The sequence below is a fragment of the Charadrius vociferus genome, unplaced genomic scaffold (assembly GCF_000708025.1).
Source record: "Charadrius vociferus isolate BGI_N301 unplaced genomic scaffold, ASM70802v2 scaffold141, whole genome shotgun sequence".
Lineage (NCBI taxonomy): Eukaryota > Metazoa > Chordata > Aves > Charadriiformes > Charadriidae > Charadrius > Charadrius vociferus.
In genome coordinates, this window is record NW_009647743.1 from 1,584,053 (window position 1) to 1,605,841 (window position 21,789).

The 21,789-nt window shown below is 41.7% G+C and overlaps 1 protein-coding gene across 2 annotated transcripts in view; it reads right to left on the minus strand.

Annotated features, from left to right (window-relative positions):
- Positions 1 to 2,492: 2,492 nt before the first annotated feature.
- The window catches only part of WDR17 (WD repeat domain 17), a 50,413-nt gene continuing 31,116 nt past the window's right edge, over positions 2,493 to 21,789 (minus strand). Inside the window, exons 16-30 of one of the 2 annotated variants that reach the window (XM_009882008.1) lie at positions 20,722 to 20,847; positions 18,122 to 18,277; positions 17,779 to 17,843; positions 17,245 to 17,377; positions 15,666 to 15,757; positions 14,655 to 14,754; positions 13,341 to 13,480; positions 10,217 to 10,237; positions 9,232 to 9,364; positions 7,977 to 8,118; positions 7,786 to 7,888; positions 6,811 to 6,912; positions 4,966 to 5,061; positions 4,621 to 4,804; positions 2,493 to 2,612 (exon numbers count right to left, since the gene is read on the minus strand). In XM_009882008.1, coding sequence (XP_009880310.1) covers positions 2,493 to 2,612; positions 4,621 to 4,804; positions 4,966 to 5,061; positions 6,811 to 6,912; positions 7,786 to 7,888; positions 7,977 to 8,118; positions 9,232 to 9,364; positions 10,217 to 10,237; positions 13,341 to 13,480; positions 14,655 to 14,754; positions 15,666 to 15,757; positions 17,245 to 17,377; positions 17,779 to 17,843; positions 18,122 to 18,277; positions 20,722 to 20,847 — 1,713 coding nt within the window. The remainder of the gene's footprint in view (positions 2,613 to 4,620; positions 4,805 to 4,965; positions 5,062 to 6,810; positions 6,913 to 7,785; positions 7,889 to 7,976; positions 8,119 to 9,231; positions 9,365 to 10,216; positions 10,238 to 13,340; positions 13,481 to 14,654; positions 14,755 to 15,665; positions 15,758 to 17,244; positions 17,378 to 17,778; positions 17,844 to 18,121; positions 18,278 to 20,721; positions 20,848 to 21,789) is intronic. The other variant, XM_009882009.1, reaches the window with a different exon arrangement.

The window sequence follows — 21,789 nt, forward strand, 5'->3', positions numbered from 1 at the left end:
CAATGAATTTGATGTTGTGGGGATAAAGTGATGTTCAACTTACCTGAGATTTGACAGCCACGGGCAAGCGCCAGCTGTACAGCTTGATAAATTCCTTTATTCCAATAGAGCTCTGACCTTTACAGAAGAGTCAAACAATCATTTGAAGACGAAGGATTCTTTAATATTAGGGGGAAGTATCGGTACTTGACTGTCTGTGCCAGACAACGAAGTCACACGTTAGCGAACAATCTCAAATTGTTTTTGAAAGTGGTGACTGCGGTGGGGCAGTCGCCCCCACAGCTGTGGCAGTCCCAACCTTTGCTGCACGTTCCCCTCACTCACCGCACGGGGCACAACCGCCTGAAGGAAAACGCAACCTCCTTTTGTTCCCAATGACTGTTCCCTCATGGATTCCCGGCATCAAAAGCACTCTTGGACTTAACTTTTGTATTTCAGCAATGAAAGAGTTCTTCACTCTCTGACTTAAAGAGACAGGAGAGTTGTCTAAGATTCCATGTTAAGGCACAATTCAGCGTGACAAACTGATGCAGTTCCACGACAGCTCGTAAGATATTTAAACAGTGAAATAGCGGGGGAAATCCTTCGGACGCGGCAAAAGATTTGAAGTGGAGCAGAGCGGCAGCGGAGTCAGCCGCCGGTGGTGGGGCCGCACGCTCGGCCCCCACCTCCGCCCTCCGGTTCTGCACTCGCATCTCTCCCACCCGATGGGGTCCGATTCTCAAACGATGCCCAAACACAGCGAGGCGCTCATTTCACAGCGCCAACCCCTCAGATACCGACTGCGGGAAACTTCTTTCACAAGCTGTGAGTTTTTATTTCTGAACTCCAACTCTCATTGCCCACGTTAAACAAAGGAGAACATTTTCCAAACAGTATCCGCAAAAAGCCAAACATTCCGTTCCGGCATCTCAATATGTACAAAAAGGGTTTGGTACAGGTTCCAAACCAGCTAAGCTTCCCCCCGTCCCCCTGATATACTCTCACACCACAAAGCCTTTGATAACACTCGAGAACATTGACAGAATGAAATTTTAACTTTTTAAAGAGGAGGAGGAAAAAAAAAAAAAAAAAAAAAAGACAACCCCGAAAGACAGGAATGTATTATTTCTAATCCCCACCGCACCCTTCCAGCACGGCGGCGGTGCTATTTCGAGTTAAACCGGAGCGTTGTCGTCCCGACGCACTGAGGATTTCCTTACTTCCAGTTCCACAACAGTTTCTCTTGAAATAGTTCGGCCATTTTTCATCGCGACTTCTGTATGTTTTATGTCGCCCTCAGGATTTGAAAATTTACTCTAAAGCAGCAGCGAAAAAGGTAACAACAGATAGATTTCTGCTTGTGTGCCATCAATTAAGCTAATAAAGAATATTATAACGAAGGCGTCTTTTCTACAGGTAATTCTGATTGTAAGAATGATTAATAAGAACAGGTAAGAGATTTGCCTTATGATTAAACTCCCTACTAGACACAGCTTTAAAATTTAAATATTCTTCGTATTCTATTGCCACAATTTTCTTTCCGTTTGAGCACAGCTTTAGTAAATAAAAATATACGCACAAGTATTTACTTCTGCTCTGTCATACTAATATGTATATTTATAACTAATACAAAATGTAAAAAGAAAACAAGTCTTTCAAATGTACATAACGTATTTAAATAATTTCAATACATTTGCTGTTTGTTCCTTACAAACCCTTTGTTGTTTTTTGTTTTGGTTTTTGGTTTTTTTTTTAAAAAGTTTTATAAATATATTTTAGCTTCCGGGGGGCGGACGAGAGTCGCCAAAGATGAACTGACTAGAAAATAGAATTTTATAATAATCTAGATATTCAAACCTATCTGAACAAAACATTAGTAAACATCTTCTTACTGCTATTAAAGCACAATAATTAACAGATGAAAAAAAAAAAATCATCTAAGCGCTTTTAAAGTTTTGCTTTTGCTATAGAATCCAGTGTGTCAAAATTAGTTAAAATTAAAAAGGGGGGACAGACCGTGTGGAACAGCCGCAGGACTGCGCTCATTCTAAACCCAGGCTGCGGCGGCTATCAATAAAGTCATTCTACTGTTCTGGATTTCAAAGCGCGTTTGTGGGTTTCACAGTTCGTTATCAATATTTTGGTAACGTGCAGACAGTTCCTTCCTTCCTTTCCAAGGCGTCTGTTACCCAGAGCTGACTCAAATATGTCTGTATTGTCTGACAACGCTATTCTTATTTTAAAAAAAAAAAAAAAAAAGAAAAAAAAGACATGGCTGTCTATAAAGTTAGGACCATTTCGTTTTTTCTTTGGATTCTCAAATAACATTTTCTTTGGATTCTCAAACTTTTGTATAGAAATCCTTTCCTTGTTCTCATTTTACAGTTTTCAAAGTCCAAGTAATTGCCCTTCAGGAGGAATCTTCCCGTCCTTTGCCAATCAAGGTGAAATCAGAGTTGACCCCCGGAGTGGTATTTTAAGCGCTACGAAGCACAGAGGGAAACGTCTCATCAAAAGGGGTTCAGTCGTATTCCTGTTCCCAGCGGCGAAAAAGGGTTCACTTTGGCCCACATCAAAGCATCGTTCAGTGAAACCGCAGATTTTCCGTCTTCAAGGAAGAACACCGGACCCTGCGCAGCAAGAAAGGTCGGGGAGGGAGGGAAGAAGCGAGAGCACACGTGGATTGTGTAAAGACTGCCGCGAGGGAGAGCACGCTCGCGTTTATCTAAGGACCCGAAAACCTGATTTACAACTATCACCTACGTCCTGCAAAAACTGTACCCCACCGACCGAAAGCTCTGATGAGAGTTACACATCGGAAATTGAGTGAACTTGTTACGTTCCAAAATTCAGAGACCCATCATTTCAGAATCCTTACATTTTTGGTTTGATTTTTAAGAATTGTGGTATATTATATGCCTTTGTCAATCATTCCAGAGTTAAATTTACCCTGAATTAGAGTCTGAGGTAACACGATTTTTTCCTTCGGAATACGTATTTCATTGTGTCTGTCATTACCTGTGCTGACCTGTGTGTTTCCCCATCTACAAAAAAACCCCAATGTAATGCCTCCACGAATTGTTTGAAAACACGGAGTCTACCCGCAGTCTACAGAATAACTGCAAATCATTGAAGCCCCTACTTCAGACTTGTCAACCCGAGCAATTAGGCTCCGATACCTGCGATACATCAGCATTAACGAAGCCATGTGGGAGCCGCTCTGCATGCCTAACACGAGGACTCCCAGTGCTCTCCAGGAACAGGGATGCTGTGGAGGACACGCTGGTGAGCCCGTATGTGCTGTTCTTGTCGCGTGGACTGGGACGCCGGCAGCGTCCCGCGGCTGTCGGGGAAAGGCCGAGGGCACAGCCCGAGCCCGCTGTGCTCACAGGGAAGTCTCGGCACCGAGGCGGTTTTTAAGACTTGCTGCCGTGCCGTGGGGAAACTCGTTTACCTCAAAAATCCCACGAGCGTTCTGCAATCTCTGATTTCGGATGCAAAACTCTCTCTCTTAATCCCCGAACAAGCCTTCGGGCTGGCGTCTCGCACGGGACAGAGGAAACGGCCTCGGCCGCGTGTAAGAGCATAAATTCCCGCGGAGACACTGTCTGGAGAGAGCTTTTTCAGGCTCTGCCAACGTTCCCTTTATGGAAATAACACCATAAACCAAAGAGGTGTTATAAGAACGAGTATGTTTTGACCGTAAAGCTCTATGTGGGTGATGAACACGTATATTTGAATATTCAGTCTTCTAATATCCGGTTTTAATTCCACATGAATGACAAGTTTTGTAGCCTGCATTTCCATAGCGCTAAACGCTAACAATAGAATAATGTTAGCATGTGGTTGAAGATAAATCATTTCCTGGCTTTTATTCAAGCTGTGGTGAGGGAGGAGGCAGTAAGTTACTTTAGAGGGAACAACTGGCAAAGGAAATCTGTCTTTTCCATGGAAATGAAAACATTTTGGATTGGGACACTGGGCAATTCTTTGATTGTAACTTCTTTTTTATACATAAAATGATAGAATCGTTACGGCTGGAAAAGACCTTTAAGATCATCCAGTCCAACCTTTAATCTAACTCTACTGGGCCCACTTCTAACCCATGTCCCTCAGCACTGTATCTAGACAGCTTTTAAATACCTCCAGGGGTGGTGATTCAACCCCTTCCCTGGGCAGCCTCTTCCAGTCTTTGATAACCCTTTCAGTGGAGAAGTTTTTCCTAATGTCTAACCTAAACCTCCCCTGGTGCAACTTGAGGCCGTTCCCTCTTGTCCCATCGCCTGTTCCTTGGGAGCAGAGACCGACCCCCCCTGGCTACCCCCTCCTTTCAGGGAGCTGTAGAGAGCGAGAAGGTCTCCCCTCAGCTCCTCTTCTCCAGGCTGAACACCCCCAGGGCCCTCAGCCGCTCCTCACCAGATGGTGCTCCAGACCCCTCACAGCTCCGCTGCCCTACAAACACAGCCCCTCCACAGCCTTCCCCATCTAGAAGATGTCAGCACTTGTCCCCTTTAACGTGTGCTACGGTGACAACAGGGAAAACCTTTTTCCTCCCAAACGATGGGAGAGATCTTAGATTTATGGCAACCTCATGCGGCCGTCGCTGAGGAGGAGCACCTGGGCGCTCTGAAGGCGTACCTGTATCCTCAGCCCCGTCAGACAGGAGACGTGAGCATCGGAGTGACTGGGGAGATTGGATCCGGTGACATAGTCTGGCCCAACCATGCCTTTCAGAGGCTCCTCCCGTATTCGGGACGCCAGTACGGAATACACCGCCCTCTGCGATTCCGACGGCGGGCTGCACGGCACGTCATCGCCAGCCCTGTCAACAACAGAGATGCGTTTTTCAGCTCTACATCTTTGTATTCGAAATTAAGAGCCACAAAGTACTCTTTTTTTACATTCATATTCAGATTTTGCAAAAGCAAGAAATACTGTGTTTACAACTAAACCTTCACGGTAATTTTACATTTTTCCACCTACTTGTTTAGTTGAGTACAGGCTCTCCATGCATCTAGTTCCTCAGAAAGCTGTTCAATCTTCAAAGGTACAGACACCTCCCGTCTTTTTAAGAGCTGACTGAAAAGGCATGCACGTAGTTAAAGTCCAAAGTAATTCTAACAATGAATATTTTCTTAAAAGGAAAACAAGACAGGAGTAATACAAAGCTATTTTTGACTGGATACGGAAATAACTTTATGGAAATAAAATGGTCCTTCACGATACTCACTATATTAGACCTTAGAAACATTACATTACTATGTATAAAAAATACACATTTTCATTTAAGTTGGAGTTTAATTATCCCTATTTACACCTTATTGAAGCTTCTCTTTAATTAGCTTTTTTTTTTCTTTATATTTTAAGTCTATATGTGTTCCTATTTCTTAATAATGACAACGTTACTAAACTCAAGGGCCCACTTTGCCTTTCCATAGCAGACTCAATAAAAATACAGTTAGAGGAACCGGGTTCAGCCGTCTTTCACCCGATGACTTGCGGGAAACCATTTCAAACCCCGGCGGTGGCTGCATTCTGTATTTATCACAACATAATACACGAGACAGCTATTATTTATCCCAACATAATACAAGTGACAGCTATTAATTCAGCAAACTTCCATTTGTGTTGGGATGCGTTAAAAATGTCCGGTTTAGGCAGAGAAGTGTCCAGTTTAAGATGGGCTGGAATCTAAAAATCTGTGAATCTTGAAAATATTGGGCAATCTGAGAAAAAAATTTTCAGCAGTATTGTTCTCCGGTTCTTTAAATCGCAGGAGAACTTAAAGCTTGTCAGTCAAAGTATCACGCACTGAGTATAAAAGATGGCTTGTTATAATAATTAAGTAATAATAAATTTCCATATCAGGATAGCCCTTCTGTAAAATCCCAGGCTGGTGGAGAGGAGAGGAGAGCTGCCGAGACCTCGATGGAGAGGAGCTGAAGGAAAGGGGCAAACACACAGACCTATGGCATGTTCCTAACCCTAGTAGGTTAGGGTTTGGGTTGGAAGGGACCTTGAAGATCATCGGGTTCCAACCCCCCTGCCCTGGGCAGGGACACCTCCCACTAGACCAGGTTGCCCAAGGCCACCTCCAGCCTGGCCTTGAACACCTCCAGGGATGGGGCCTCAACAGCCTCTCTGGGCAACCTGTGCCAGTGCCTCACCACCCTCACAGTGGAAAACTTCTGCCTAATGTTTAATCTAAACCTGCCCTCTTCCAGTTTACAGCCATTCCCCCTCGTCCTGTCACTCCATGCCCCAGTAAAAAGTCCCTCCCCAGCTCTCCTGGAGCCCCTTTAGGGACTGGAAGGCCACAATAAGATCTCCCCGGAGCCTCCTCTTCTCCAGGCTGAACAGCCCCAACTCTCTCAGCCTCTCCTCATAGGAGAGGTGCTCCAGCCCTCGGATCATCCTCGTGGCTCTCCTCTGGACACGCTCCAGCAGGTCCATGTCCTTCTTACGCTGGGGGCTCCAGAGCTGGACGCAGTACTCCAGGTGGGGTCTCCCGAGAGTGGAGTAGAGGGGCAGTGATGATGAATACTCATCTACTTCTCAAAATTGTTTTTCTGGAACAGCTAAGAGTTTGACTGAAATCCTGGATTCACGACCTGTCACCTTACCTGAGAGACTTCTACATGTATAATGCACAAAGAAAGTAAAGAAGGTCCTGTATGCAGGCACGGGTATACCCTCATACATTTATAACAGAACTGGGAACGCCGATATTTTTTTGGGGGTGGGGTGGAAGGGGAAGTGGGGCCAATATATGGCATACATCACAATAGGGCCTGGGAATTCTCAGTGTTACTGAAAACAGAATATTACCTTGTATACTCATACAGTGCAGGAACAATGCTGTTGTACTGTCTTCTGATAGCAAGTAAAGCGCCAATGTAGCCACACAAAATCAGCAACTCATTCCGAAATCTATAAATGGATAAGTATTAATCATGAACAATAACAAGCATTTGCAAAAACGTTAAACAACTTCATATTCAAATTATAATTTTTAAAACCTAATTTATCCATCCATCTTTTGTGGAGAATATATGTTTGCCGATTGTGCTTATTTTCTGTGTGATGTAATTGTTAAAAAGAGACTCCATCTGCTTTGTATTGACCTCAATTATTACATTTTAAATAGCATGTACCACACATAGTTACTAAGCACAATCATGGGAAGTTACAAAAACAATGTCACCCAGCTCTTTTAACGGGACAAAACTCTAAATGTAAATAAAATTGCCCCACATAATAGCGTGGACTTCAGTTTTGCCACGTTTCCCCACAGGCAAGAGTTCAGCTTTTTACTCCTTTTAGTTCTTCCCACCTGTACAGGGACTCAGGCGCAGCTGCAACCACCGGGCATAAAGGTGAACCACAGCTATCCAACTATTTCAGAGTTAATTCTGAGAGTGACAGCTCAAATTCCCTTAACACTTTGACACAAACTCCATCTTACGTGTGGTACCACTGCTCTTTTTCTTGAGGAAACGGAAAACAGAGCCGATCAAAGTGAGATTCTTCAAATAAGACCAACATTGATTCACCCATTGTAAATGCCCCACAGAGAAAACAGCAGTAAAATATCTTTTTTCTTCTTGCTAAACCCTGACAATTATAGGAAAATTCCACTTTCTGCTCCCCAGACTGGGAACTAGCTTGCTTGTTGCAATTTTTTTGTACCCATCTTCTGGTAAAGCAAAAATGATATTAACAGCGTGCACCCATATTTTTTTGTATTCCAAAAGTTTCCTTTAATGAAACTTCCACTTTTATAAGTGAGGAAAATATACTCACTCACTACATTTATGCAACACTAATCGTTCAGTGCGTATGTAACTTAGAAGATCAAGATACGGACAGACTGAATCCAAAGTCCAATCTGAGCCACAAAGTTGTTCTGTTGAAAAATAGAAACAAAAAGATCTCAAGAGGCAAACCACGCAAACGGCTTTCGCTTCACAAGGTTTCGTCCTCCGAGCCCCTACCTTTCACATACTGAATGCCGACGGGGAGAGCCTTCTCAGGTTCCGTGCTTAACAGATAGTACTTTATGGTTTCAAATATATCCCCGTCTGCCTGAACTGCCTCTGCCAATCGCAGGCATTCTTCTACGTCAGGAAGGTTACACTGGAACACAAAGATTTTGCCAAAGAATTATTGTAATATTCAAAGAATTCTCTTAAGATGAGGAGAAATACTGAAGTTTGCACATAATTATAGAATGGTTTGAGTTGGAAGGGACCTTGAAGATCACCCAGTGCCACCCCCTGCCCTGGGCAGGGCCACCTCCCCCCAGCCCAGGTTGCTCCAAGCCCCGTCCAACCTGGCCTTGAACACCTCCAGGGATGGGGCAGCCACAGCTTCTCGGGGCAACCTGCCCCAGGGGCTCACCGCCCTCAGTGAGGAAAATTTCTTCCTAATCTCTCATCTAAATCTCCCTCTTTCAGTGTCAAACCATTCCACCTCATCCCATCGCTCCCCTCCCCGATCCAGAGTCCCTCCCCAGCTCTCCTGGAGCCCCTTTAGGCACTGGAAGGGGCTCTAAGGTCTCCCCGGAGCCTTCTCTTCTCCAGGCTGAGTAACCCCAGCTCTCCCAGCCTGTCAACAGTAAGATCAAACTCTCTCTGAAAGAAGCGTCCTTGTTTGAAGGACATACCTGCATATAATACGCATTAAGAAAGCCATCTAGACCAGAGAACAACACAGGAGGAGAAGGTCTGTAACTTTAATTTAAGCAGTATTTGTTTCCTTCACTAAATTTTTTGTGAACTTTTTACTACTGCTTACGAGCCGTACAGTCTGAGCTGATCATTAGGGGAGTTGGTGGAGCAGACCCTTCTGCTGCTGATGAGGAAAGAGGGAATTTAAGGAGATTACAGACATGAGATGTAAACCAATTCAGGATAGGACAGAAAGCTGATCTGGCAAGACACTTCAGTGAGGAGGCGGTTATAAATCACACCGATAGGGGATTCTGAAAGTCATAAACTACTCCAGGAAGTGACCTGTGTCATGGGGAGACTACACACAGAGCAGAATTCAAGAACTAAAGTTTTTCTCGTGTAATACTGAAAAGAACGTTAATAAAGAATAAAAGAGCAAAAAAGGATATGTAACATATAAGACCGTTAGTGACAAATTCATCTTACAGATTCGTTTCACCTTATATTTTCTGACATTAGTAAACAAATCAATACAAAACCTCTTATTAGCATTCAGGTAAGTTTTTTTTCAATGTACCTTTTCGTGCAGGTCATTTATTTCTGCTACGCATCCGGGATAAAAAGCACATAGTTTTACTAACTGCAGTTTATTATCAGGAATCATCATAAGAAGATCAGCTGCTAAATCCCTGCACAAACAAAAGATGACATGTCGTTACTCTTGCTGGTTTGTAACAGGAGGAAACTCTCTTTTCTCTTTTACGTTCCTTCTATAACAAAGAGTTTACCGAAAAAAATACTATTTCCAGAGAAGAGCAGAAACAACCCCAGTCCCTACGACTATTTCGGTGCAATAAATGAAGCTTAATCTATTAATACGCGAGCCATGGTGGGAAGGGAGAGTAGGACCTCTCCAATTTGAAAGAAGGGGAGATGTGAATTAATGGGGCTCTGAGTCATGAAACCATCCTCAAACTTCCAGGCTTTTCGAGCTCCATGGCACCAGCATAAAGCACCTCCCAGTCAGCCCGAACGGCTACTGCTTCTGCGGCATGACAAAAGACAGACCATACACGAAAAGAGCGCGATGCCCATTTTCATCCTTCTGAAAGGAAAACTGGGGTTTAGCGAACGGGCGTTTCTGAAACGTTCCGAACCTTTTCCCTTTTGTTACCCCCTCCTTAACACAACAAGCAGCTGGAGGGAACACGGGTAAATATTCATAAATTATTTTGAAACAGTTATTCTATTGAGCTTTTAATAATTGATTATTCTGGTTGGTTTGTGACTCTTCTATTCCTGCAGGCATCGTTTCTCCTGTGACCCGCAAGACTGACTTGCCCCTGCGTAAGGCAAAAACTCCTGCTGGGTTGCCCTGATGTTCCGAATGCGGTCCTTGGCTTAAAAACGTTTAGGTAAGCTACTGTCCCATAGCTGCAAGTGCTTGCTAGCCCGCCGCCGAGTATTCATCACAAATTGGAACATTTAGTTTAAAGCTTATTTTTAGCATTGGTAACGTCACACACTTTTCAACTCTCTCTTTCTATAAACGAGCAAAATACCTGTATCCGAGCGATGGAAAGCTAAAAGGAAGACATTGAAACAGTAATGAACAAAACTTTGTTTTGTATTCTTACTTTACAGAGGAAAGAAATCTAATAGCAAATAATTAAACTGCAACAGGAGATCTAAGGGTCAGGTTAACCGACTTTATTTAACAAAAAGAAGCCTTTTGACAACCTAAAGAAGCTAATGCCAAAAGGTCTTTGGAAAATCTGTTATACCATTACCACGCAACAGCCACTTTTCCAAGTTACAGAAGGGCTCGTTCAGAATATAGTGTATTTCCCAAGTTCTTAAACCGTTTTCCAGCTGAGTTACTCACATGTACTCAGCTTCACAGGCAATTGAAATGTTTTTCAAAAGTGATTAAAAATTGCTCAGCCAAAAAACTGCAATCAAATGTTTATTTAAAAAAAATCCAAAGGAGCTCTCATATAACGGCCTACAAATCGTGTTACCCGGAATGTTTTTTTAAGAATTAAACTGAAAACACTGTCAGTATAAATAATAAAATCAGGTGGCTGAGTCTGCATATGCAGTATTCAGTATCTCAAGTAAAATATCACAAGCCTTCCGAATAGCAGAAGGTTGCTTTTAACAGTACGTACGTGCTAAACACAAATAAAAGGAAAATGGTGTTCTTAAAGACTCATACGTTTTCCCAAGGCTGCAGATTTGGAAAGATGGGGAAGGGCACGAATGTTTAGTTTGACTTTTTGATTTGGATTTTATATTTTAGAGCACTTCTAAAAAAATAATAATAATTTAAAAAAAAAAACCAAAAACCCCACAACCAAACCCCCAAATCCATTCTACCAATAACTGATTTCATTACTAAGCAATCAAGGTCCTTTCAGTATTTCTCACGGTGCCTACAATGAAGTGTGTCTCTACAATGAAACGTTTCCAACTGATGGATATCCCTAAGGATAACAACCAGTAAAACCATAACGGGAGCCCTGCAAATATCAGAGGCCCCCCAATTCCAGCTTCCCCATACGTGAGCTCACACATGCGGTAGACCAAGGGGTATTATGCTGTGCCGGTATATCTCTTTATTACAAAACATGAAGGAATTCAGGAATCTCTGATCTTTGCCTACAGAATAGAAAAATACCCGGTAAAGGCTGCAAATCAGAGCCCGGGAGTGCAGGCTGGAGCTGTGCCAGGCGTTCAGTACAGCGTATGAAACCCACTGATGAATCCAGATCGATACTTGGGCAATATGAAGAGCACCAATTTGAAATTGTATCGCACATGCCCATGTAGACTTCAGCGTACACATGCCGTGAGTTTGCAGAAGTTTGATGGACATAGACGTGATGCCGTACTATTGTAAGTACACGTGACAGCACTGAGATCAGACCAAGCTTTTGTTATGGAACTGGAAAAAATAGAATCGTGGAGTCACATAATGATTTGGGTTGGAAGGGACCTTTAAAGACCATCTAGTCCAACCTTTCTGCCACGAGCAGGGACATCTTCAACTAGATCAGGTTGCTCAGAGCCCCATCCTACCTGGCCTGGAATGTGTCCAGGGATGGGGCATATCCCACCACCTCTCTGGGCAACCTGGGCCAGTGTCACCATCCTCACAGGAAAGAATTCCTTCCTAGTATCTCATCTAAATCTCCCCTCTTTCAGTTTAAAACTGTTCCCCCTCGTCCCATCGCTCCCATCCCTGACCCAGAGTCCCTCCCCAGCTCTCCTGGAGCCCCTTTAGGGACTGGAAGGGGCTCTGAGGTCTCCCCTTTTTCGCCTTCTCTCCTCCAGGCTGAACCCCCCGGAGGCAGCACTGCAGGGGGGTCTCCCCAGAGCAGAGCGCAGCAGAGGGGCACAATCCCCCCTCGCCCTGCTGGCCACGCTGCTGGGGATGCAGCCCGGGATGCCGGGGGCTCGCTGGGCTGTGAGCGCACATTGCCAGCTCATGGGGAGCTTCTCATCAACCAAGTCCTCTTCAGCAGGGCTGCTCTCCAGCCCTTCATCCCCCAGCCTGGATTGATACTGGGGGTTGCCCCCACCCAGGTGCAGGACCCTGCACTAATATACACTGTTTTTCTTAACTCCATGTCCAGTGCTTCCCCTCAGAGGCCACATAAAAATCACTCTTCGCAATGAAGGCAGGGAGATCAGAGAAAGAGCTGCAGAGACTTTAAAAGCTGCAGATGGAGTTGCCAAAACAACCCTGTTGGCAGCGGTGCAATGCAGACATGCTAAATCACTGCAAAACCAAAGCCACAATTCATCCCTTTCTTACTTCATCTTTTTCTCCAATGCTTCACTGTCTAAGGCAGGCTAGCTGCTCTGTAGGGAGGAGTCCCACTATGTTTCTCTCAGGCTACCTCTACATGCCTAAGCAAATACCAACTGATGCTTAATTGCAATATCTGTTTAAGCACGTTTTCTATGAAATGTTAATTCTGAAACACCTGTACAGCTGCCAAATATACCTTAGAATGATTTTCTGCTTTTCACTGGAAGACAAAAAACAGACCAGAACTGTATCCTTCAAAGTAAAACCACTGCAAAGAGGAAAAGAAAATTTAGCAGAGCTAAGTTTCCCCTCTATGCAGGAGAAGTGACCTGCTCCTGCAGGATTCAACAGTAATCTCGTTTCATCCTTAAGTCTTGTCAGCTCCCCTGTGTTCCCAATACCAATACAAAATAATTCCGCAGCCTCTCGGGTTGTTACATTTTTCAAGCAAGCACTTAACAATCCCTTCACAGATCCTACTTAAACTTCTGGTCCTTTTGACTTCATAATTCAGTTCTAGCCTTACTATGTCTGAAGCAGTCATTTTTACTCAGTACAGACTAGGACTCACTATGCAACCTATTGCCCAAGTACCTAGGGTTTTTCAGCAGGTTTCTTACTCTGTTTGACAATGCCTCTTCTCTCATTTGCAATGCATACATAATACATTTTGAGGTTAAATCAGAACAGTTGCGTGCTCTGTGCTTCAAAGGTCTAACACAGCAATTCTTACGCAAGCAGCAGTTCTTACTCTACCTACCCACGGTGGTTTGGTGTCTATGAAAGTTTCAGAATGAAAGACCTTTATTGTTTTGTCAAGGGGAGGGAAAAAAAAAAATAAAACCTTCTTTGGATTAAGAAATTCTTACCATGTTGTTACTGTCATACATTTTCTTGCTAGTAATTCTAGGGCATAATGTGTTGCTTGTGCTGCACTTTCTCCTAAGACAGTACCCACACTGATTGCCAACTCCAGTTCGTTTCCACGAATCAGGTTTGCCATCGCAAGCTTGCTCAATGAAAAAATTATATCATTAAGGCACACAAGCATTTTTGGGGATTCACCACATTGAGTATCTGACATTCATTTATGAGACTGTTTTACAGAAGGACAAAATACGCATTAATTAAACTTTACATATAGTTTGGGTCTCTTGAATGAGTCAATAATTGTGCACCATGTGTTAGTTTTTAAAATAACCAAATCGATTTCCTTTAGCAGAATCTTCCTTTATTCAAACAAAGAGATTACACAGACATTAAAAGCATGATAGCAGTTCCTTTTAGTCTTAAGTAAGGATACCAGCTTTCAAAGTACATATTTCTCTTATCTTTTGATGAAAGGAGACTCAAAAAAAAAAAAAACAACCAAAAACCAACCCAAAACCCAAACCTGGAAGGACTCTCCTGTTCTTACCCTCTCTGGGCAACTGGAGTTGCTGCTAGGGATAGCAGAATATTAAACAGTAAGAGACTACACAACAACTCAAAATGTCTATTTTGAAATACAGGCATTAACTGATTATTGTTTTCTCTTGGAACAGCTCGTTAAGACGGAATTTTACTTATTTTGGGGGGTAGAGGAGGAAGAACACATGTGGTCAAAACCAAAATCCAGGCAGAATGAGGAAAAGAAACAATTTATAAAACTACAAAAAAACCCAAAAGAAAATCTAATAAAATGTTTCTTACATGTCAGCCCTACTTTTGTGCTGAGGGGTTGTTTTTTTCCTATTTCCTTCACCATTTAGACCGCAAATTCTTCAAGGCTGAGATTGCATCTTATGTAGTACCATGAAGTCCCAGTTCTGAATGGGTCTTTTGAGTGACCATAAAGAGTAATACCTATGCGTATATGTATATATGTAAGGTACTTAAGTACCTTATATTTTCTGATATAACAAGATGCTGTATATATGAAAATACAATTAAATAATAACATACTACTTCCTGTGCACGACAGAAATCTTGAACTTAATAGAATCAAGGGAGTTTTGCTACTAACTTCAATACTGTAAGGATCAAACTCTTTACATAAATATGTACAAAGCAAATACCAAGTATAAGCAATACATTTTAGAATGTGGTACATACGTGTTAAAAAACAGTTAACGTGGCGATGTAAAAAGGAAGTCAATGTTGGCCCTTCCATAGTTAAATAGGAACAAAAAAAAAATAATTACCTCTATATTTTCAACAGCCAGATGGCAACATGCTGCAAGCACTGCATGGCCATCCTGGAAATACCATTCCGCCAGTTCTTTGCTGACTTTGTGCAGGAGCCTGCAAAAATAAGGCATGAATTCTGCAAGGTCACTCAAAGGGTGGAGTTCTTTGGTTCTTAATTTATATATAAATCACCGCATTTGCTTCTGTACCCTAAAATTCCTATATTTGACTTACAGATAATGACACCACCAGCTTTCAAAATATGGTTTGAGCTTTATTCACTACTTATGTTGGAGTATATTCAGGTGGATCAATTTCTCAAAACCTACATCAGTCTGGAAATGTCTCTTCAGACCGAGAGAAGAGAAATCCAATATTTGGGTATTCATCCTGTACTTGTGAACTCCGCATAAATCTCTCATCGGTCAAAAGCCATTCATGTAAATGAAGGAACTACACAGCCTCCGAGCTGCTTTTGTTACCACGCATATCACTTGATAATGTGATTTAGGTTTTGGAGCACTGTTCTAAACAAGGAGATGCAGGTTTTCTTTTGTGGGCAAACACAATGAGAATATGGCAATTAGTGCACACTGTCGGAATTTCACTGATGATAAACTGTGGAGCTTCAGGAGGAGAAGATGCAAAAAACAGTCTCACAGATACTGGTTAATGCTAAATCTTACTCTCCTTACCTAAAGTTCCAAGTCAATATGCCACATATTAAAACATGTCCAAGTGCACAGGAATGCACCTTAAAGGTCAAGCAAATGAAAAGGATATTTATAATTGTAATACGCACACATGAAAAATCCATTTGGTGCTAAAAGGAGGCACAACAGCGGAATTATTCAGTCTAGCATCAGTTAGTTAGTAACTCTAGCAACTAAGTACTAGAAGATGTAATATTTTGTTGTCGAATTCTACACTGCTGATGCCAAATTAAACCACTAAGGTTTATCTCCCTTGATGGCTTTATATCCTGCAGTAAAATGAGGCTCTGGATATAAACCAGAACAACTTACTCATTATAATCTTCTGTATCGTTTCCACCAGCATTTGAAGATCCACTTGTTGTGGAGAGTGGTGACATTTGTATATTTCCCTCACAAGCTGCCTAGAAGTGAATAATAAAAAAAAAAGGATTAATTAGTGCACCAACCAAAATGAATACGAAATGTGATTTTTTTCAACAACAAAAAAATCATCTAAGATCTACAAAAATCTTTCTAAAGCCCAGTTATAACAAAGGAAACCTTTAAACCAATGAACTTACTCATAGCTGTATCTTAGCCTAGTTTTAGCCAGCCATACAAGAAACTCCACAAAAGCATGAGATCTCTTCCTTCCTAGGAATTCGTACAGGATTTTTCCAGCATTTGAATACACTTAAAATGGACAGTGAGGGCTACAACCTTGATTTTTACAGCCCCAGGAGCCAGTGGCTCCGAGTGAAGGATGAACTCCATAGATACCTCCCAGTAGGTGTATCAGCAAATCTGGAAAAGTTTTTACAGTGGCATAAGCTGAAGCTTTTTCGTGTCTGGCAATAAATTATTTTTAACATTAAATCAGTGTATTTTAAAAGGAAGTTCCTTCATATGCTTTAAGATGTAGCTGGAATAACAACATTAAAACTCAGGGCTCAGTTAAAAGTGAAAACAGTCCTGTTATTTTATCCCTTAATATTATTTGATTAACCCTTTGAGACAAAGACTATCCTATGAACTGGAATAAAAGCAACCCCTGCAATATCTCTCTTAGAAGAAAAATGAAAATCCTTCCAAAGCTTTAAGGTGCTTTGAGGTTCAAACATTATGATGTTGAATTTAAGCGTACCTCAAAGTTCCATTCTGTGCACTATTCAGCTATTAGAACAACAGCAACATACAGACAGACAATTTCTAAAGGACAAATTCACGTGAATTATTATATTTTTTCTCTCCGAGGCAACTGAACGTTCAAGGACATGTAGGCATGAAAGAATGTACTAGGGACAAATGTTGACAGTTTATTTAACAAACTATATTAAGTGTGCAAAAATCACTCAAAAAGAATAAAGGAACGGTGAGAAAGAGTGAAACAAAGTGTCAGGTCTTGACTTGAACTTGTGCTTACATTAGGAAGCAGAAGGGACACACATACTTTTGGTAGTTTCTTGTACTGTTTTTTGCATTCATTTAAAAGTTTGATTTCCTATACTGATTACTGCAGCAATTGGGCAGTTTCACCCAAAGATTGTACAGGCAGTAGTACAACCAAGACCTCAGTAGAAATGCAAGAGAAATGCTACGTCTTGGACGTCAAGGGCCATACTGACTGTCGAAAATCAAGTTAATTTTCCACTTCAACCAAAACTTCAGTTTTCGTTGTAGGCATTTGATTGCAATTTAGGAGAATCAGGGTTGAAATCTGTAAGCATGAGATACCTTTTTATGATTTCTGCATAAAAACTGGCCAATAGAATACGGACGTGAAGAGCAGGGTATGATTATTTAGCCATTTTGCAGAAGTGAACCGAGCTAGCCTTTTAAATATACTGGTCATCTTCAGAGTTAGAAACGAGTAGCTAAATACATCTCCCATGGTTATGCGTAATAATACCTGTGCAACAAGCAGAGCCTCTTTAAGCTGGCCTCTCGAAGTAAAGAAAGAAACTAGTTTCTTCACATCTCCGATAGCTATACAGTATGGGATGACATCATCATTTTCTTCCTGAATTAACTGATCAGCTCTCCTAATTAAACAAATGGATAAATAAACAAGAAAGATCTACATACGTAATTGATCATTAAACCTCTCTCTATGGTATAGGTGTTAGATGAAGCCTTACGCAGTTCACCGAAACCCGTCTGCCTTTCCAGACCTCAAAAAACTTGCAAACGGCGGATACTGCGCTAAAGAGTTTCCAGTTAAACTTGCAATTTATGCTCAACCCTTTAACTTGATTCCTGTACACAAAATCATTGTTGAAAACCCTGACAGTTCCATCCCAAAGCTTACTGAGCAGAAAGTAACATCACTAGAATGCTGTAACAAAAGCCAAGCTCAACTGATATAGGTATCCATTCTCCCCACTTGTCTGTGTCCTTTTGTGGACGGAACCTACAATTCAGCATCATATTTTTATTACCTTACCTTTGCATTAACTTCCTCCAGTACTTCATCGATACACCAGGTGCAACTGAGAGCGCTTTGTCCCACTAGAAGAAAGCAGCAATACAATTAACGTGATCAATTTCTTTTCAGACACAGCTGTACTTTTAACTATTTTCATGTTTCTTCCATTAAAAATAAATTTGTCGAGAAGGTTAAATAAGGAATGAGCCATGCATTAGACTGTACATCTTAAAAATGATATAATTGGAGCAAGATTACTCTTTTCTGGACTTATTATGTTGCTACCCCATCTTTGCTAGGGTAGCTGGTTTTCAGAAACCCTCATATTTTATTGTTCTTCAATAATGTTCTGATACTTTACCTCTCCAAGTTCTACCATTAATTCACAATATCGCTGGATTTGTCCTAATCTTAAATGTATTTCTGCAGCTTCTTTAAGCCTCTCCTCTTTGCTTGGTGCACCAATACCACCTCCAAACTTGGACATTTTTACTGTTGTCAGTTCTTGTGCCTTGGACTAAGGGGAAAAAAAAAAACATTTAAAAAGGTAAAAAAAAAAATAAAAAAATACAGTTTTCTGTGATGAAAACAATTTTTCTTAAGAATGAACTACAGTCAAACATTACAATGGAATATAAAGGCTAGCATTTAAGAAAAGAACCTTTTGAGAAAAGGCTAATTGGAAGAGCTTACAATGAGATTACAGTGAACTAATTAGAAGAGCTTACAATGAGATTACAGACAACTATTTATACTGTTGAAGTAACTGTGTCAGTGTTTTGTTGCACACATACGTTTTCCTCCATTACCTTCCTTTAATCTTTTTTACATAATTTTTTTATTCTCAACCATTTTCTCATATGTAATAGTAATTCACACAGATGTCCATCATAAAAAATCTTGCTATTTTTGATTTTTTTTTTTTAAAATTGTGAACATAAACGATACAGAGCCAGAAATTGTACTTATTACCATTATAACGGTGTCCAAATAAAGAAAGAAGAAAGACAGTAGGCTCAACCTGTGTCCTGATCTGTCATATCACATTAACCACATGACCAATAAATGATTTATATTCCCAACCATTGCAATTTTTATATCAGTTGAAGAAATAAGACTGAATTTCTCTATCTGGCATGATGTCAGACATGGCAGAGTCTGAGAAACGAGCTGCAACAGGAGCACATTTAACATACAAAAAAGCAAACGGAGCTTCACTTCGCATCTCAAGAATTCTCAGTTTAACTCTATCATTAATGCACGTGAGACGGCGTTTGGCTATTCATGGCTTTACAGTACCATATATGGAGGACGAAGAACAAACTTTGAACATTCTTCACCAAAGTAAACTGCAATGCAGACCAACGGCAGCTGCTGAGAAAGGCAGAGTGTCTGTGGGGTTGGTTTTTTTTGTTTTTTTGGTTTTTTTTTTAAAACAAACGATGTTACTATTTTACTTGGCACCCGTTTTTTGTCATTTTCTGGCTGAAGTCTCCAATGTATCTTCTCTGTCTGCTAGAAATGGAAAAATACACTTGCTCGAGGTCCCTACTTCGCCCTGAAATGTCTAGGTGCTGCAATGCCATCATCCAGTTTCCTAAGGAAAAAATGGCATTAGCGGTCACCCACAAGGAGCCAGCATCGCCCTACCCCTGCTTCCTCTTCGCGCTCTCAAGCAAGATTCTGAGTCGGCAAAAAGGGGACAAAATGCTTTTCATGTGAACAATTAATCCATATCCACAGAATGATCAGCAGCTACTGCAGTTATTCTAGGCCACCTGAGTTATAAGCGCGGGCAATCACGCTGTGGGGATAAAGAGCCTGCTTGCGCTGCAGGAGTCACGAATGAGTTTCTTCTCCTCGGGCTAACTGGCTGAGAAAACTGGGTTTTGGACACACACCCCAAGTTTCTCGGTATTAGCAGAGCAGCTGCTATTATTACAGTTAACATCACCAATAAAACACTTCCATCACTTCAGAGTCACAAGGCATGTAGGACACTCGAAAAGTCTGTGATTTTGGAAAAGAGAGAGCCTGCAGCAGCAACCCGGGTGATCACAGACTCACGGAATGGTTTAGGCTGGAACGGATCTTAAAGATCACCCAGCTCTGCCCCCCTGCCCTGGGCAGGGCCACCTCCCCCCAGCCCAGGTTGCTCCAAGCCCCGTCCAACCTGGCCTTGAACACCTCCAGGGATGGGGTAAAGCGCTGGCAGTGTTTAGCCCCGGGGGTGGCAGGGGAGTTGGGCAGGTCCTGGTCCATACCAATAGATCTCTTTCCTCTCTTTCCAACCCAGACGTCACAGTACGGGATTGGGTAGTATCCCTACGGAGCCCCTGACGGAACCATACGCTGCACAAAGTGTATGCCTGCCTTCATATTCGTATATGCAGCTACTAATAAATTGGTACTCGAACCTCACACTCCCGCCCGAGCCACTCTTCAGCTGCAGATCTGTATTAATGACAGGTTCTCATTTTCCCACTCCTTCCTCCAGACAGCTTCAGTGCGTATTTCTGCTGATTCTCCTCCGCTTTCAGACACGAATCCCCTTGTCCCTGCGTCTGAACAGAACTACAAACTTCACGTTTACACAACCAAATAATTTGATTTTACTGAATGTAGCAGCACTGTATATATAATAGGGAAGACAAACTCGCTACATAGCTCAAGCTGCAGCAATGCTTGCTTTGCAATTTCTTTTCATTATTTCGAAAAATGCTTTTGTAGCTAAAACCATAACCTAGCGTTTTAAAACTGTGTATGCATGAACCGGCGCAGACCTAGCTAGCTGCAAATGTTCTAACAGACCAGTATTGCACCGGGAACCGATACTGCACAAACACATTTGGACATGAAATAAATCGTGACCCTTCTATAAAGCATTAAATGTTATTTTTAAAGAGTGAAATACTATACAGGTTAACAACCATTTTCACATACTGTTTATGCTTCACTTACCATTCTAAATCTAATGAGATGTTTCATATGCATAATTCCTTTGCAGTAGTTTTGTGGAAGCAAACTGTCATCTTGTCCTTTTATCACAGCAACTAAATCCCATAAATTTTTGCTGCCTCCTGGAGGCTAAAATTGTTAGGGAAGAAAAGAGTCATATTACAGTCATGTTCAAGAGCGAAACTTGAACTTATGAAGATATTGGAAATCATTTGTCAGTCAATTTTAAGAAATACAACTTTAGATGATTTCAAGATTAGAAGCTTTACAACAAAGACATGAATTAGTTCAAGTTCATAGAATGGTTTGGGTTGGAAGGGACCTTAAAGACGATCTAGTCCCACTCCCCCTGCCCTGGGCAGGGCCACCTCCCCCCAGCCCAGGTTGCTCCAAGCCCCGTCCAACCTGGCCTTGAACACCTCCAGGGATGGGGCAGCCACAGCTTCTCGGGGCAACCTGCCCCAGGGGATCACCGCCCGCACAGGGAAACATTTCTTCCTAATATCTATTCAAGATACTACAACTCCTTCAGTCTTCTTAAAGGCTATGAAGACACAGCAAGATCCACAACTGAGGTATTTGGTTATGTGCGCACATAGTTGAGGGTTCGCCATGCGAGTTTTCTATAAAGCACAGGCGTGGGCCAGGTAAAAAACAACCTCAAGGCATGACTGCCACAGTCTGGTTTACTATCTTAATAGTAAATCTTAAAATAGACACATATAGTATAACTGTATATGCACAAAATCTTGCAGGCCATCAAGGTAATTCTTTTTTTTAAATAAATTTTAAGCATTTTTATTGGTCTAGCATTTAAATCAATCCTTCTGTAGAACTAGGACAATGGCTTAACAGTCAACGAAGTCTAGAAGAGAGCAAGTAATTAAAAGCTTAAAAAAACCCCAAACAACCAGTGAACCTTTGACCTGAAGGAGCTTTTCTAAGAATAACAGGATTACAAGTTTAGAAGTTCAATTATTTCTGAGCCAGTAAAAAGCAGAAGATCCTACAGGGAACTCCCCATAGTTTAAGTACAACATTTTATTTTCTGGACTTAAAAAGCACTGAACA